The sequence below is a fragment of the Rissa tridactyla genome, chromosome 1 (assembly GCF_028500815.1).
Source record: "Rissa tridactyla isolate bRisTri1 chromosome 1, bRisTri1.patW.cur.20221130, whole genome shotgun sequence".
NCBI lineage: Eukaryota > Metazoa > Chordata > Aves > Charadriiformes > Laridae > Rissa > Rissa tridactyla.
The window spans coordinates 119,104,753-119,122,423 of record NC_071466.1 but is presented as its reverse complement, the minus strand read 5'-3'; the positions used below and the strand labels follow the sequence as shown (position 1 = coordinate 119,122,423).

At 37.1% G+C, this 17,671-nt stretch overlaps 1 protein-coding gene across 3 annotated transcripts in view; it reads left to right on the top strand.

Moving 5' to 3' along the window:
• EPHA6 (EPH receptor A6) overlaps positions 1–17,671 on the top strand; it is a 510,145-nt gene that overhangs the window by 351,364 nt on the left and 141,110 nt on the right. For all 3 annotated transcript variants that reach the window (XM_054204504.1, XM_054204526.1, XM_054204514.1), the window contains one exon: positions 845–969. In XM_054204504.1, coding sequence (XP_054060479.1) covers positions 845–969 — 125 coding nt within the window. The remainder of the gene's footprint in view (positions 1–844; positions 970–17,671) is intronic.

Below are 17,671 nucleotides of genomic sequence, written 5' to 3'. Positions count from 1 at the left end.
GCAAAGATCATTTTCTAGAATGCCGTTTTTGCACCCTTTGAAATTATTGCATAGATAACAGTGCACCTGCTTGTCCAAAAGGGCTGAAAATCTGTTTCTTAAGATCAGTTAGCCCCATAGTGAGATAATTTGGCTCTTGGGTGCATCCACCCATGTTGGACCCCTTCCGAAAGCTGTTGGGAGTGGTTCTTACTCTCTGTGCTGCTGCAGACCTGCAGTACCAATTACAGCAGGCAGGTTTGGGGGCACCTTTGCCCCCACGGTTTGCCCACAACCCAATCCCTGCCACTGGCTGCCTGTAACGAGCTCAGTCTTCTGTGCACACAGCTGCCTCACTGATGGGCCAAAATGCCCTTGCTGCCAACCCAGGAACAGGATTCGTTCCATCTGTTTTGAGCTGTGCCACTTTATTTTACCCCCAAAAGTAAGCTGGATGTATGTTTTACACCGCTGAATTATGACATTTGATACAGATCATCCTGTATGTAAAATTTACTGTCTCTGAAACACGGTTCAGCTCTGGACGTGATGTCCTTGGAGCCAGCAGCGCAGCCCGGTTGTGCGCAGCCGGCGGTGGGGACTGGCACAGGCACTTCTTTCTATGGTCTATGTTTTGTATATAGCTATTTTTCCGAATCTGGTCTGCACTTTAACAAAGGAGATACTTGTATGTACTTGAGACATTAATTCCAGGTTATATGGTTTCCCTGAGAATTGCCATCTGTCATGCTTTTCTGCCTGGAGGTCACTCAAAGTTACCTCGGGTTGATATCCTAAGACAGTAGGTTGAAAGGATAAACCGTGTGCTTCGTCTTTAACCCGTAGTTATCCTTTTCCCTTTCAGCACCCTCCTTGATAGGTATGGTAAGGAAGGACTGGGCTTCCCAAAACAGCATTGCCCTCTCCTGGCAAGAGCCGGACTTTCCCCATGGAGCCATTCTGGACTACGAGATCAAGTACTATGAGAAAGTAGGTCTCACTTACAGCATCACCCAAACTCAGATCTTAAAGAGCAATATGTTTTGTGGTTTTAATATTTAAAAAAATGCTTTTATCTTTTTACTTGTTCCCGTATGCAATGCTATATAAGTAGACGTTTTATTTTGTACTGGCTTTTCGTTGTTTTACTTCTGGCTTGTTAATGACTGTCTTGTTTCACATCAAAATCAAGTAGAACATCAGGCAGGCAGTAGATAGACCTGTCCCATAGTAACGACATTTAAGAACACGGATAAATGGATCATATGCTTGAACATATTTTGATTTATGGACTGTAAAACCTCTACATTAGAGTGACACTGAAGCAATACAATTAAGGTGAATGTCAATGTGCTTGTAATTTTGCAACATTATTTAGCAATAATCTGTGCTTAAATGAGAGTGTACCAGCCTTGCTTAGAGGGTTACAAAAGGCTACAAGAGAGAAACTGCATGGCATTCATGTCAAATTTCTGGCATTCTGTCAAAATTATGTCATTTACCAGGAAAGTGGGCAACAACATGCACTACAAGTAAATGTACAAGGTACACGCTCAGACTGCTTCGCCCAAAGCGCAAAATGCATTTTGTCATTTCCAGTTGGCTACAGGGCCTTGTACTTGCAGTGTAAAATTTAGTGCTAATCAGTGCCTACATTCCTAGAAACATAGGCAGTATTTTTTTTGGTGTCTGTATCTTAAATAGTCACCTGCTAGGTCAGTTCTTGCTATTTCTCTGTCCCCATCTGAAAGTCACAATGGAATTAATGGATATGTGAGAAGACCACAAAGAACAGAAATATAAGCCAAGTCATAAAAGAAAGATTTAGGGATGTTAGGCTCTGTAAGTATCCGAGAATTTTCTTCTGTGGCTGCGCTTCTCTATTGAGATTATACACCTTTAATGATGCAGAAAAAAAGGGTAAACTGGTAAAAAAAGGGTAAATTTAAATAGCACAGCTAGAGGGAGAAGACAGATTGCTTAGAATATTTGGTAGCCAAAGCAAGGAAACCTTATTTTCCTACACTAATGGAAATCATGCAGGTTTTGATCCATTACCATAGTAAGCCACATTATGACTTTCAAATATTCAAAACCATTCATATGGATGTTAAGTTATAAAGCTTATATTTATAAAAAACTTTTATCAATAGATTATCTGCCAGTATCTGTCAATACTGAGTGACATGGCAAATAGCTCTCCTTACAGGTCTACATATTGCTTAGACTTGTCCGTTGCACGGCAAGACTACATACACAGCTTCACAGCCCTTTGTTAAATAGAGAGTTTAAAGCACTTCTATCCATTTCTACCAAAAAGAACTATATTCTGTTTTCACCTTTTATAATGCATAAGGAGTATCTTCTAACTATAAACTTCACTTCCCTCTTAGGTGTGGGAAGATAAATGAACTGGCATAAATGGTATCTTCTAGTACTGTTGCACAGGGGTTATTTTCTCCCTAAGTCACTAACTGGACTAAATGCATAGCTCTTGAATACACCTTTTGTTAGTAAGTTAGAACAGACTCTCTGGCAATGCAATGTAATAGGCAGAATGAAAAACAAACAAGCCAGCAATAGCAGTAAGAAGATCACTTATTTGAGCAGATGAATAGGTATGTGACAGCTTTTGAAGAACTCTCTTGGAGACCACATTCTAGAGCAGAGAGATGAATGACCTAGTACTGGGAGTCAGTCTGCTCATTTGCAGCATTAAATTAGAAAATTATATTTTATAGTGCTGAAGAAATATACATTATAACTTTAATACTGCCTAAGTATAGAGACCAAATGCAAATGGGATATGTATATTGGGAAAAGAAGAGGGTGCCAGGGGGAGGTAGATAGAGCAAGTGAAACTGTAATCTTTCAGGCTTCCCAGTAGCCCTCAAAGAGGGATTAATCAGCATTTATATTCTCAGCAGAATCGACAAAATAGAAGTGGTGTTGCATACCCACAAGAAATGTGATAAAAGTGAAATAATTGTCTACTGGATTTAGTATGAATTTACCACAAAGGCAACCCTCTACTGGAGAGTAAAAAATTCAGGTAAAGGTCAATAAAAAGTTGAGTATGAAAACCTCAGAAATTTTATTAACGTCTTAAGTAGTCAATGAAAATGCAGAGAGCAGTATCTTCAGGTACTAATAAACACACTAATTAGTAAACTAGAACAGCTTTTGCAGTCCTATCCTTATCCCTTTTTACCTGTCATTTGTGTTTAAAAAAGAAAAGAGGCTTTGTTCTTATATGCAATACAAGAAATTGAATGTCTCCATCAAAAACAAACACTAAATACCCCGGTTTTACGAGATCGTAAGAGTTTCTTAACTTTGTGAAACTCTGAAGAACTCTGCAGGATTTTAAAATTTCACAAGTATGAACTGCTATTTCTTACAAGATACCTTGTTTGCATTTGCAAAATTATCAAGATGACACTGGGGAGCATCCTTGCTTTTAATTATAACCCGAAGTAATTCTGCAGCTCATAAATGAAGTCATATCTTGTCGTGCTCCCAAGGTTACATTCCAGATACATAAACTTAGAGAAATTAAGTAGCTGTATAATAAACTACTGTGAGCACCCCACAAAATGGGGCAGTTTCCAGATTTTAAAAGTAAAACAAATTAGTGACGTTGAACCCAGAACATAGAGATACATCTTTCCATGCACATCCAGAGCAAGCAGAACAGAGGAAGGAGGCTAGACTGCGCTAAATATGCAAGAAACTCTTGTGCAATACAAATTGCACACGGAAAAGTATTGAAAGATCAAGCCCTTTCTGTGAAAAATATTCATGTCTTCTGAGAAAGACTCTGCCGAATAATAAAGAAATAAATAGAGAAGGAAAGTTACACAAGGCTATCAATAAGCTACAAGTATGAAACACATACATTAATTTAAAAATATATTAAAGCAGCTCAGTAATTTGTCTGCTTTAAATCACCTTTCATATGACCTTAATTCCTTCGGTGAATTGCTGAAAAATACTCATAATAACAAGTTAACGAAATACTGTTTGGCTGTTTATCTGCCTCTAAAAATGAAAATCTTGAGAAAATAACAAAACTTTTTTGAGAGCCAATTCTATATGGATTGGACAGATTTTTTTGTTTCTTATTTAGGAATACACTGGTACATATTTATGTGGTTGGCTGACAAGAGGTCGCTTTGTTCTGCAGCTTTCAGCCAAAAATGCAGTGAATATAAACTGACCTAGGACATAATTAGAGAGCTGACTTGGCCTGTGAGGAGAACAAAATTTCCTAGGCATTCAGTCCAAGATGCTATGAGATTTTTGTCACAGTAAAGAGAAAAGGTTTTCTCTTGCTTGAATAGTTTTGTGATATAACCAGAGAGAGAATATCATGATCCTGAAATAATACTGTGTGTTGAGGCCTGGTAGTTGAAATATCGTATTTCTGCTAGATTATGAATAATTTCAAAAACTATACAGTTAAGCAACATTTGTCACCTTAGACGATAAGTGAGTCTGTACAGCAACACACACGAAAAATAAATGTTCGACCTTAGAGATCTAAGATGTATTCTGAAAAGCATTTCTTCATAGACCTTCTTTGTAGTCTTCACAGATACTAAATATTTGCAAATTATCTCTGTTGATACAGGATGTCTGCCCTATTCTGCAATCTGTTATCTATCCATTCTATTTTATAATCCTTTAATATCTTCAACAAACAGCCCAGTACTTTTAAAAGAAAAACCTCTCTCAGAGGCAGTATTGTCTCTCCCTTTAAAAATCAAACTCCGGGTATCAAAATAATCTCAGTTTCCTTGCTAATAGTAATCAACTTTTCTCTTATACTGTAAAACTGTTTCTCAGACACTGACTGAAGCTTTTACTTTTTGAAAGATTCCAGGGCATCCTAATCTATTTACCGCTTGCCAAAAAGGTCCCATGTTCGAGTCAGATGGAGGCGTGGGATAAGGTATGGCCTTGTTACAGCCTTGTAATGAAGCTGAGTCCTTCCATAGGAATTCCCTCACGGGAAAGGAAACACAGTACACAGTGGATATAAACCATACCAGCTGCACTTCAGGTTGTGCGGTTGAACTGGAAAATGCTTGTTCCTCCTCTTTTCCACCCAAACCTTTAAAGTTAATCATCAAAAATTAATGTTCCCTGAGAGCTGTGGTAAGCATACCAAGCTGTATACGTATCAGCAACCGTATTAAGTTTAAGTTCTCCCACATGGCCCAGATACACCAGCTGGATTATATTTTCTGTTACACACAAGATAATATGTAATTAGCTGAGGAAGCCAGTCTATGGAGAAGAGAGTTTAATAGGATGTACCCAAGCAATATCCCAAGGCATTGCAATGACACCTCTACATAGAGAATATCTTTTGGAGCAGGATGTAGGATGAAGGGGCTGGCTGATGTTTCTTTGCTTTCTTGTCTTTTGATGAAATTTCCACTAAAGCCAAATCCCTTTGACAAAATGCTTCATTTTGTTGGCAGACTCAATTTGCAACTCACAGGCAGTTTTCACATAAAAATTTTAACCCACCTCCATATGACAGTGAGCGGACAGGATATGTAGGATGTCAGATATGACTTTTCCTCCATTGCTGTATTATTTAGAGTCGAATTAATAAATAAAAGAGAGAAAATAACCAAGCAGTAGAGGCAAGGGGGAAATTAGCTTTCCAATGAGATTTTAAAAAGAGATGAAGACCCGATGAAACAAAGAGATAGAGGAAAGTACCAGTTTTAAAGAATTAAGAGAGCAATATGACCTTGTTAATTTTTCTCCCAGTCTAGAGCTGCATTTACTTAATTTACACAAGAAATGACACTCCTTCTTAAAATCTAATATTAAAACAAACAGCGCTATTTCTTTGAATATTCATGAATGTGAATTAAAATGAGCCATCCTGAATTTGAATAGTAAAATACATAAGAGACCGTGAGGTAAATGACTTGATAGGAATAATGTGAAGATTTAAGACTATCAGTGCATAGTATTTCAAATGACAGAATTATTTTTACAAAAATTAATATGGAAAATTGTAAACAAGAAAGCAATTTTGTCTTTCAGAATTGTTTGCCAACAATGGTATTTATTTTAAAGCCAATCTATCTATCTTTCTGTCTGGAAATATGTGCACCGTGTTATTACAAAGCTATAGAAGTGTGTATGTATAATAGATTACGTACTCTGGAGTTTGATGGCAAAAAGATGTGGCACTTGATGCATGTACAGAGGTATGAATTGATATCCTTGCCATGTTTTTCCACACTTACTGAGGAACAGATAATCTTGTGACATGCTCAGTACCACACTGAAGACTAGCACAGCAATAGCACAGTCCTGGGAGCCCTGGGAGTGCATCAAGCCCACTTGCATCTACGTGCCCAAGTTGTTTCATTACAGCCTTTTTTCCCATGTGAACTGCCAGTGTGTGTGACTTATCCTGGTTTAGGACAACAAATGTTCCTCTGTGTCTTCTCCCACTAAGGAGATATTTCATTACCCTACTTGGGTATCAGCTGGAATCTAATCTAAATGAACAGGAACGTTACATGATCTCATTAGACAAGATATGGACATTTCTTATGAGAAGCCACATCATGTAGATCAGACAATCCTCTGAATTTCTGAATGAAGTTTTGGAAAGGTGAAGTAAAATTAGTCAATTCTCTTGTATAGCCCTATGCCTTTTTATGAGGTCTGTATGACATGTCTGAGGTTCATTGACCCTCAACCTCCCTACTACTTAGATAGCTGAACCGCACCAGTCTTTCCACCTCTACTTTTTGCATAATGTTTAACTGAGTTAGAAAGATCACATTTTTTCAGGGACAACTATATTACAACTTCCCTATTTCCCTCAAGTGCCAGGACTTTCTTGGTTCAGATTTTGCTTTTATGTTAGATTTTTAAATCATGAAGAATAATATATGTACCAGCCCCAATCCACAGGAGGCTGAAGGGAGCCTGCAGACTGTGTCACATTATTCATGAGCAGGCGTAGTTCATGTGATACTGTTGTGGCTGAATTGTTAGCATGTACTGGTTCTTTCTCCGGACATATTCTTTTATTGTTCCCATACCTACCATAGCATGCTTGATACCCTTGCAAGCTTCCTGACTAAATTTTAAAGTCAACATCAGTGACAACATTGGAGAATAGGAAAAGGCTTATAAGCACAGGGATGAGCATATAAGCATATACTGCCTGGCCAGTCAGTTAGTCTACTCAGCATAAAATAGCAAGCACTATGCAGTTAGCATTGGATGATCAGCTGGGCAATTTTTAGCCTCATGCTAATCATACTCTTTTAAAACAAACATTTTGCTCCTGTAATGTTTTTCAGTTTTTCAAATTATTTGAGGCGTAAGTAGCTATCTGCTGCCTACAAGTGAAATGTTTCTGATGTGACTAGAAGCAAGAAATGTTGGGCTCATACCATAATACATTTTCATTATGTTTTCAGCACGTACTCATAAAAACTAGAGCACTGAGTAATTTGGATGTAGAAGAGCTTTTGAATAGTAGCAGTAAGCAGACCTTAGTATTTGACCATAGCTGCAGGAACAGATCAGCATGTCGCGGTGAGGTGTCAGGGCTCCAAGGAAGTGCCTCTGGCATTCTCAGACATTTGGAGCTCCAGGGAAATGAACCATGTCTGGTGAATGTTTTTAAAAAATAATCCCTACAAATGCGCTTTGGGAGATAATCATTGAAATGAAATCTCCTAGCTTATTTTAGCATAGTAAGTGATGTTAAACAATCTTCTCAGTTTTCCTATTCTGTTGTTATTAACCTAGTTTCCCAAGGGAAGAACTGTAAAAGCCTTAGATTCTAAAAAGAGAAAAAAATAGGTCTCAGAACTGTTGAAAACGAGAGTGAATAATTATGAGACTCTCTGACCAGATATAATTTTTGCCTGCAGGAAAGAACTTAAGGACCTTGCGGCAGCCATTATTAATGACACTGATATAATTACTATTAGGAGAAAAAGAAATCTGGCCTCTAAATATCAATTACATGCAGCAAAGGGTTTATCAAAGTAGTTCTGAGCTCAGCCTTCTCCATTAGGTGCCCAGTTTGGCTAGTGTCCTAATCGTTGTCGTCAATTATTTAGAGATAGCTTCTAAACCGTTGTATTTAATAATAAAGTAGCCTGCAGAGCTATTACCGTTGTCATTCCTGCTGAACCAAAAAATCTCACCGAGAAATATAATGCTTTTTAAGCAAGCTTAGTGGATTTGATTTAAAAGAAAACATAGTTCAGTCTCTGCTGATCTTGTGTTCGTGTCGGTAGCCGATACCATTTTCCCCAAGGAAAATTGCATATACAATGCTTATTCCAGTAGCTTCTAGAAGAGCTGCACAAATGTAGTAGAAGTACATTAATCGTTTTGAATAAATGCTTTTCAAATTCTTTCAAACACATAGTTGTAGGAGGTATGCAAACTATTACAAGACAACAAATTTAGCACCACACAGCTAGTTTCATACCTCAAAGAAAGCTAAGAAAGCTAAATCCACTGATAACAGAGGTTGATTCCTAATAAAAGTAATTATTAAACATTTTTCTAGCCATTCAGCATTTGAACTTTGGAAAAAATAGTTTTAAAAGTAGTTTATGGACACAGCAAGAATAATAACGTTAATTGCAGGAATCACCTGTTAGTCTTAAGCATGTGATTAGGTAGGGTCAAAAACCAGATGCAGCTATTTTATAGTGCAGTAAGTTTCATCTCACTCCCGAGGACAAACTTTAGATGATATTGATGAACATATTGTGTAAAAGAAATGTCGTCTCTTCAGAGGGAATATATCAATTGCACAAAAGGAAGTGGTAAGAAGTTTAATGTGTTTAATCCTAAATTAACAAAATAGAGAATTTACTCTTAAATTAAAACATTTTATTATTGTTGCTGTCCTTGCTGTAATTATTATCTAGTTTCAGTGGGTTTAGGTGCAGTAGGTTTTAGTAGAACCTAAAGTTAGAGTTGTAGTTCCCTCAGGTACCTTAACATACAGTCAGGAGTCAAACTTTGCGTTTGAAAGCTTGACAGATTTTTCCAAAAGTATGGTGAGTTTCATGAGCAATGTTCTAAATATAACTAGCGTAGCTGCCAAAGGATGACCATCTAAGCAAAAATAATGTCCTTATTTATAAGTTAAATACAACGTCCAGGCCTCCATTTCCCTAAAACCAGTCAGAATGTTTGCTTTAGACCTTCTTAAAATAAGAACTAGCTTAAAAGTTCCCCAAAGTCTTCATCTATCAGCCCAAAATATTTTCAAAACTGAAGCTAGGACAGTGTTTTCGCGATAAACAACCAACCTACTGTTCATAAATTGTTCTTTCACAACCATAAAGATGGATTCACAGATTAAATCAAGAAGATACGTACTTTGAGACATAAGCGATGTTATATCTTTGTCTAAATGAAGGAATGTTCCAATATGAGATAGCATTTCACTTGCAGTTTTTTCCTGCAATCCTTGTTGCATTCAGGAAATATTTGGGGAGATACAGGTAAAAAGACATGTATTCCTTTTTGGGGGAAAAACAGGAAGTTCCTGTCTTTTCCTTTCTTCTTCTGAGACTGTAACTGCACGCTAACTGCGCAGAAGAACAGATTGTTATTAGTTTTCCACTTTTAACATTTTTTTCACGCTGAAATGGAGACAAAGCCACTGACTCCATAATATAGGCAATCTCTTTTTTATTATGTAGTGGTGTACCCAAAGCAGTCATTCTGGGAGAAGGGAGAAAAATCCAAAAGGAAAGAAGCAGCTCTTTTAAGGAGAGCCATTCCATTTTCATGGAATAAAATGTACTATTTCTGTGTTTAATATTAGTATAATGATTTTACCATGTATTAAATAAAAGCTGTGGGTGTTGGGGTGGTGGTGCAAAGTGCTTGTTGGAATGAAAAATGCGCATTAGAGGAGCTTTTCATTTAAATGCATGATTTTGTTAGCCAACTTGAATTCATAGAAAGGGTATGCTATTCAGTAACTCCTACATAGCTTTACTACTTTTGTACCCTAATAAAATCATGAATGATTATTTTGTTGATTTAAAGAAGCATAATGTAAAAATTCTCTTTTTTTCTTTTCTTTCTTTTTAAATGTATTAGTATTAATGGTTTCAAAGTGCCCTTTCTTGATGTTTTTGTCAGGGAGGCTGAGTTAACAACCTATTATTATGTACTCCTTACCGAGCTGTTAATAGCTTTAGCGTCTTTTGCAGGAATTCACCTGCTGCTCATAAAAACATTTATGTTGCTCTAGGAACTCCACCAGGTTGACATATCTTGTATTTGCAATGACCTTGCACAAACTATCTGGTTTTCTTGCATATATTGCCAGAAATACTACCATATTATATTATCACAATGGCAATTCTTTAGTGACTGCGGCAGCTCTTCCTTTTTAAAAAGGCGATCACCTGTCTGTAAATTTCTTTTAAAACTTTTCAGATTTTTTTTGTTTTTATCAACTTAAAAATTTCTGGTGAAGTTAGTTAAATTAAAAATGGGCACTTCCCTGATACAAAAATAGGAACAAAACTTGTTTTGTCAGTTTTGAAAGTGTAAAATCAGCATTTTAATTTACTTGTTAGATTGTTTATTTTGTCCTTTGAAATTCATGTTAAACTAATTGGAAAAAGATTTCCATTTTTGCTTTATACTCCTCTATTAACTCACTGAGGTGTTTGGAAAAAATATAAATATAAATAATATGCTATATTGTTGATGTAATGCCAGCATCTGCAATAAAGTCATGATGCCAGAGATGAATTTAGCCCTTTTGAGTTAACATTACAAGATAGATGTTTGCTGTTGGTCTGCACTGAGACACAGGAAAATGCACGCACATGCTCACAAATACACAGAGAATGTGATATTTCAGTGATTTTTCAATAGCTATTGGTATATTTATATCTGAAGAGGTTTTCATAATGAAAAACGCAACACAATCTCAATGGATTGTCCCTATATATAGATCAGCATGTTCCTCTTGCCTCTCATTTATTATTTGTATTGCAGTGATCAAAGTCGAACTTTAGTTAGTGTCAGAGTTGGTATCTTAGAGGCAAAATTCTTTCTCCAAAATTGATTTTTGTTGGATGGTGTTGAAATCTACATTAATATTGTCGACATTATTCTGTATTTGTAAGTCCTGATTTTCTCTGAAAAGGAAAGTAGTTGTCTCAAAGAACTGTATACACAGTTAGCATGTGAAATATTCATTATCATATAACATTCATGTAGATTTAAGTTAATCCTAATGAGTTCAGTCATTTATTCCAGATTCACAATAGCAACCTGAATCAATTCTATCTATAAAAGTAGGTGTTTTTCTTACTTAAATAAAAAAAGATAGCTTTATTAATACCACTGAACCATAGTGAATAGCTCTCTTCTGTGTATCCGTGAACCAAGTAAACAACTATGAATAGTTTTGCTTTAAGTATGGCTTGTTTCCGAGCTGTTGTGTATCAATAAGAATCTTTTCTGTATTTGCCAGGTAGGAAATATTCAGTGGCAATTGAAAACAGAGAAGCGTACATTAGTCTCCTCTTCTAAGAAGAAAAGATATATACGTAGAAAATTCAACCTAGGCTCAAACCAATCTTAAAATCAGCCCAGTCACTCTACCTGTCCTACCACCCTGAAAGGCTGAAATACACTTTAAAAAGGAGTTGGAAAGTCTTGTTGCCTCAGGAGGCTTTTAATACAGTATGTAGGATTTGCGAGGGCATTTGTAAAAATGCATACATTACACACAGCAGTTAAAATTTTCCAGCAAGGTATTGTAAACCTGACAAAATGGCCAGCACGTAACAGGAGCCCTAATCAAAATCCTGGATCTAACTAGCTATGGACATTTTAGGGGTACTGACATTAGGTAAATTAAGCAGGTTTTGTCAGCAGCACCATTAGAGCTGAGTTTTGTGTAGCTGACTCAGTGCTGTAGTACATTTTTGTACTGGTGGACACTGGGATGCTGGTGGACAAGAAGCTCAACATGAGCCGACAGTGCACACTTGCGGCCCAGAAAGCCAACCGCATCCTGGGCTTCATCAAAACAAGCGTGGCCAGCAGGTTGAGGGAGATGATTCTGACCCTGTACTCTGCTCTCGTGAGACCCCACCTGGAATACTGCATCCAGCTCTGGAGTCCTGAACACAAGGACGTGGACCTGTTGGAACGGGTCCAGCAGAGGGCCACGAAGATGATGAGAGGGCAGGAGCACCTATGCTATGAGGACAGGCTGAGAGAGTTGGGGTTGTTCAGCCTGGAGAACGCTCCAGGGAGACCTTATAGCGGCCTTCCAGTACCTAAAGGGGGCCTACAGGAGAGATGGGGAGGGACTCTTTATCAGGGAGCATAGTGATAGGGTGAGGGGTAATGGTTTTAAACTGAAGGAAGGTAAATTTTGATTGGATATTAGGAAGAAATTCTTTACTCTGAGCATGGCGAGACACTGGAACAGGTTGCCCAGGGAAGTTGTGGATGCCCCATCCCTCAAAGTGTTCAAGGCCAGGCTGGATGAGGCTTTGAGCAACCTGGTCTAGTGGGAGGTGTCCCTGCCCATGGCAGGGGTGTTAGAACTAGATGATCTTTATGGTCCCTTCCAACCCGAACCACCATTCTATGATTCTATGACTTTTAGGATTGGTAGATTCACGTGAATTTCACAGCTTTGAAAATATGTTGTGCTTTTTTGTCCAAATAGAACATTGGCTTTATTGTATTATAGCAAATCACCATCATTGTAGAAGTCTTCTGAAAAATTGAACAGTTGCTGTTATACTGAAATTCCACTTCAGTTGTAAGATGCTTCCTTATATTCAAAATGTCTTCACACTTCAATGTGAAATAGAAGAACCACAATTTTGGGTTCTGCCATGAGGGAATGCAGTTTTGTGTGTACAGCATTACTGTGATTTTACCAATGCTGATAATGCTAGTCATGAGCAGATTACCTGCCATATGTCTCAGCAACTTAGAGACCTTCAGGTGTTTGGACTGTGGCTTTTTAAGTTACAGTTTTTTTATATCATGAGTTGTACCTTTTTGTTATCTCTCCTCCAGGGTCTTGCATTTTCAAATTATAAATTTCATTATCCAGTGAACTACTTCCCATCTGTAACTAGAAGTACTGTTCCTATGATATATAGACACATGTCGAGTTTGACTGAAAAAATCACTGATATTCAAGATTATTAACTACTTCTTATACACGAACCAGAGTATATTCAATGAAATCATCAGGAAGCAGATTTAAAACAAAACCCCAGTATTTTTTAAAAACAGTTTGTAATTAAACTCGTTGCCTAAGGTTGTCCTGGAAGCCACAAGCAAAATTGGTTCAAAAATATAATTAAGTAAATTCATGGAAGAAAAGTCCATGAGCTGTAAAATGTAATGAAGCAAACGTAGTTAATTCTGAAGCAAATGTAGTTAATTCTGAAACCCACTAATCTGCAGATTGTTGGACTCTGGGGGGAGTGCTAAAGGTGAGCACGGGGAGGAGGAACCCGTACTGCTTATGTGGAGTCTGAAGTCTGCAATGGCATATGCAAGACCTGATTCAGAAATTTGAACTACGAATCCTACATACCAAATGAATGACTTGGCAACTAGCCCGCTGGCTGTATGTACATAGTTCTTTGGGCTTGTTTCACAACAAAGCAAGTTACAGAAATCTTCCAATCTTCAGTTTTTGTGGGACTGCATCTGTTTCCCATTGAGCTGAATTTTTAGATGGTTTATTGTCTCATTATGAAGTACACCTTATTGTTAGGTATCTCAGAGGAGACTGCTTTACTGTCCAAAGATGACAGCAATACTTCTGAATATAGTTGAGTTGACCTTTACCATTAGTAACCTAGTTCATGCTTGCAGCAGTTCCTTGCTTCTTCCCAACATGAAAAGACAGTGCAGGGACAAAAAAAAATTAAATTGAGTGGAAAAATAAGAAAAATCTTCAGGGACAACTGGAGAGGCTGACATTTTTATATGCTGAAGTTAGAAAGACTCCTGGAGATACTGGTGCAGAGGTTTTCACTAGTAAATATTTTTAATTAGAAAGTAAATGTTATCAGAGTAGCTCATAACTGCTAGAAAGATGGAATTTAATGTCTGCACTTATCTGACAACTCAAGTCATGTTCCCCAGCTCCCAGTTCTGAATTGCACCCTGTTTCATCACCAGCTTAAGGCACAGACCTGTTTTTATTCCTTTCAATTTAGTCTCCTTGTCAGCATGATCAGCAGTGTCCTATCTGCTGCCTTCACACCGGGTGTTCCCGTTTGGCTCGCCATGTTAACCACACAGCTTTTGCTCTGCCCACCGCTTACCTCGTTGTGCTGGCGAGAATGTTAACACTGTTTAAGAGTCACCCCATCCTCATCTCTCCTCATTTAATTTTCTCTTTTTCATGGTTCACCTCACATCAACTCATTTCTGCCTTTCCAGGTATATAATCCAATTAAAATGAGGTTTGGCTGGGTTTTGACCTTTTCATATTTTCTTTATGATTGGTTATCTATTCTTCCCCTTTTCTTGTTGACAGCTTCGCTTTATGTATGGCGAAAGTGATGAGGTGACTGACAGGCAATCAAAATATAAAATATTGAAAAGCCAAACAGGTAAAGCACACTTTAGTATTTCAGCTCCCCAAACTGTTACATCTGAGATTAATCACAAGGGAGGTCGAGAAACAGGGGGAGAAGATTACAACCTGAAGTGGCAGATGCCTTAAAATGCTGCAGGTTTCTTCTCTGAAGCAAATACTAGAGCCGTCAGCAATTTTCTCTGTGGCCCTACTTTTTCCTGACAGAGTTTTCATCTTAGTTCAGATTGGGGCTCAGATCTCTGTAATCACTTTTCTAAATTTACTTTAAGCTTGTTGGTCAGCTGGAAACTAAAGGTACAAGATTTTTAGGAAGTGTTTTTTTAAGAATACGAATGATATCTTTGACTATTATTTCTATTATTCTATTTTTTTTTTACCACTCTATATTGCTATAAGAATTTACCTAACCCTGTTGATCATGTTGTAGTCGGGTAGTAATTAATGGTAGAAGCACGTTTTTGGACTATGAGTCTTTTCTCTAATGTCTTCCAAATATTACTGCTGGCATTCATGTTAATAGATATACTATAGGTCAAAATAATTTTCTAAGAGAAAATCATGCATAAAACCAGGAAAGATAAAGAAGCTTTCAAAGACAGACTTTGAGTTTCCCAGGTGTAGTTAATTTTACTGATTTCAGTGTAATTACTCCTCATCTACAACAATCTGTGTAAGATGAGCAGCAAGATATGACATGGAGCAATAAGCATTCAGAAATCGTATTATGGAAACATTTTATTGCAAAGTAAGAAAATAATTTTTTGAGAGTTATTTGGGACAAAGTAGTTGTGAGAGGCATATAGGCGGTATAAATCAAAGGCAATTTCCATAAATGAAAACTGTGGGGGCTATGTTTTTCTTGGAAAACACAGATAGTAGGTACAAATTCCACAGTTAGCTGTTATTTGTCTGTAATAGGTTCTATTTGAATTGATTAATTACATATTGACTATACCTAGTAATTACCTACTGTTTTATTCTAACGTGTATCGCAACATTAAAGTTCAGATGACTCTGGAGGTAATTAAGTGCCATCATAGCTGATTCTGTGAGAAAAGTAAGGAAGGGGTTGAAGATTTCATTTCACGATGGAGCAGAGCTATAATTAATAAAAAGTCCTATCTTCCAGAATTGTGGCCATTCCTTCCTTTAAAATAATGATGCTTCCTCTGTAGGTCACATTGTGTATATCCTTGAAACCGATGTATCTAGGAAAGAGGAAAAATGTGACCAAATGGTCTCATAAAAGATTATTTTTTACTATTGGTGCTTTTATTTAAACATTGATAATGTCTGAATCATGGAACTCTGAATCTTCTTTACTTCAATGTGGTACTTATTCAGCTTTGACATTGTGCTTTAGTGCACAGGAGAAAGACCTGGTCCCTGTGGTATATAGATTGAATCTCTATTAGTGTTTCTTTCTGTTAAGTGAATGTGCTCCAAAAAAGGCTAAGCAGGATTATACGGCTTAAGTACAGAATTTTCATGTTAGAGGACAATGGATATAAACTGGAAAATGTATTTGCAAGCAGTTGATAGTAAATTCAGTTACTGTCTCCCTGGATTCTTTCCGGACACATACATTTGGAAGTTGTAGGTACACAATAAGTATGTTTTGAGCTGGCAAAAGCCTTTGAAAACTCTTTCCCCAGTGTCAATTTAAGAAGGCTTTTCCATTACTCATGGGACTCAATGAACTGAATACCTTGATTGTCATTCGTAAAACAAACTAGAGACAGAGTAAACTGCGAGAGTGGCAATTCCTGGAGCTCCCATTATATATTCTAAATAATAGAAAATTGTATTTGGTTATCTTTTTCAATTGCTAAAATAAGGACTGGTATTATTTTGATTAGAGCCGTATTTCTCTTTCCCACTCCAATATTAATGGTGACAAACCTTGTACACCTGAAAACACCTGGATTTTTATGAGGGTTTTACTGGTAAAGTTAATCTTTTAAAGGTTATTTGAGCACTGTAAGCAAAATTCTGCATTTCAGCTTTTATTTCCATTAATCTTTTTTTTTTCACTAAACATTTTTAGTTATATATACTTTTTCTCACCCATAGCATCAGACTGTAAATTCTGTGATTGGAGTACGAGTCTAAACTGATAAAAGATCATAACATTTTGGTTAGTCTTTATCAATACATCAATACAATACGTATATGTGCACAAAGTCTTCCTTTCTGTGCTGTTTCCCTCTGAAGTAAGGCGGGGATAAAATTAGAGCAGCATGTTCGTATAGGTGTGGCATGTGGAGGTTTATCTATTTGTTTGCAAGTGGTAATGTCATCAAAGGGAATCCCCTTTCTTTTGAGCATACGAGAAAAATGGTAATATTCATCGCTATAATATAAGATCTGGATATTGAATGAATATGACATTCATTAAAAAAGTAGTGACTTTCCGTGAGGCATAACGAAGAACTATAATCTATTCTGACGATGTCATACAGTGGAAATGTTTCTTATGAATTTTCTAATACCAGATTCTGACTAGTAGGTATACTAATCTGACTAGTACATTATGTTAGATAGACTCCTTTAACTTATGTTTAAACCCGCAGTCCCTGTGTCTCAGAACTGCTTCTCATGAGTCCTGTGCCATCTTAAGATCACAAATGCCACTCTGATACTAATGTGAAGGATCAGAGCATTTCTTGTACTTCTCATTTTATATGAACTCTGAGCCATATATAATGGCCAGCAGTTCACTTACTGCTTGCATGCAATGGCAAACACAGGCGTATCCGCGAAACTTTTCTTTTGCAGATTTTGTAGTAGTGTACAGAACAGATGTAGTCCTTGGCATTTCCCATTGATCCTGGTCCCATTACTGTCCAGGTCAGAGTTCTGTCACAAAGCATGTTGTGGCACCTTCTGGCCCACAAATACATGCCTCATTTCAATGGGAAATATGGCGCATGGCAGGAGGGTTGATGTATGTCTAGATTTTGCCATAACATAAAATCAGGGTGTGGTAAAAGCATGCACTAACATCCAAGAATTACATCCAAGTCCTGCAATTTAAAATTCACTTTT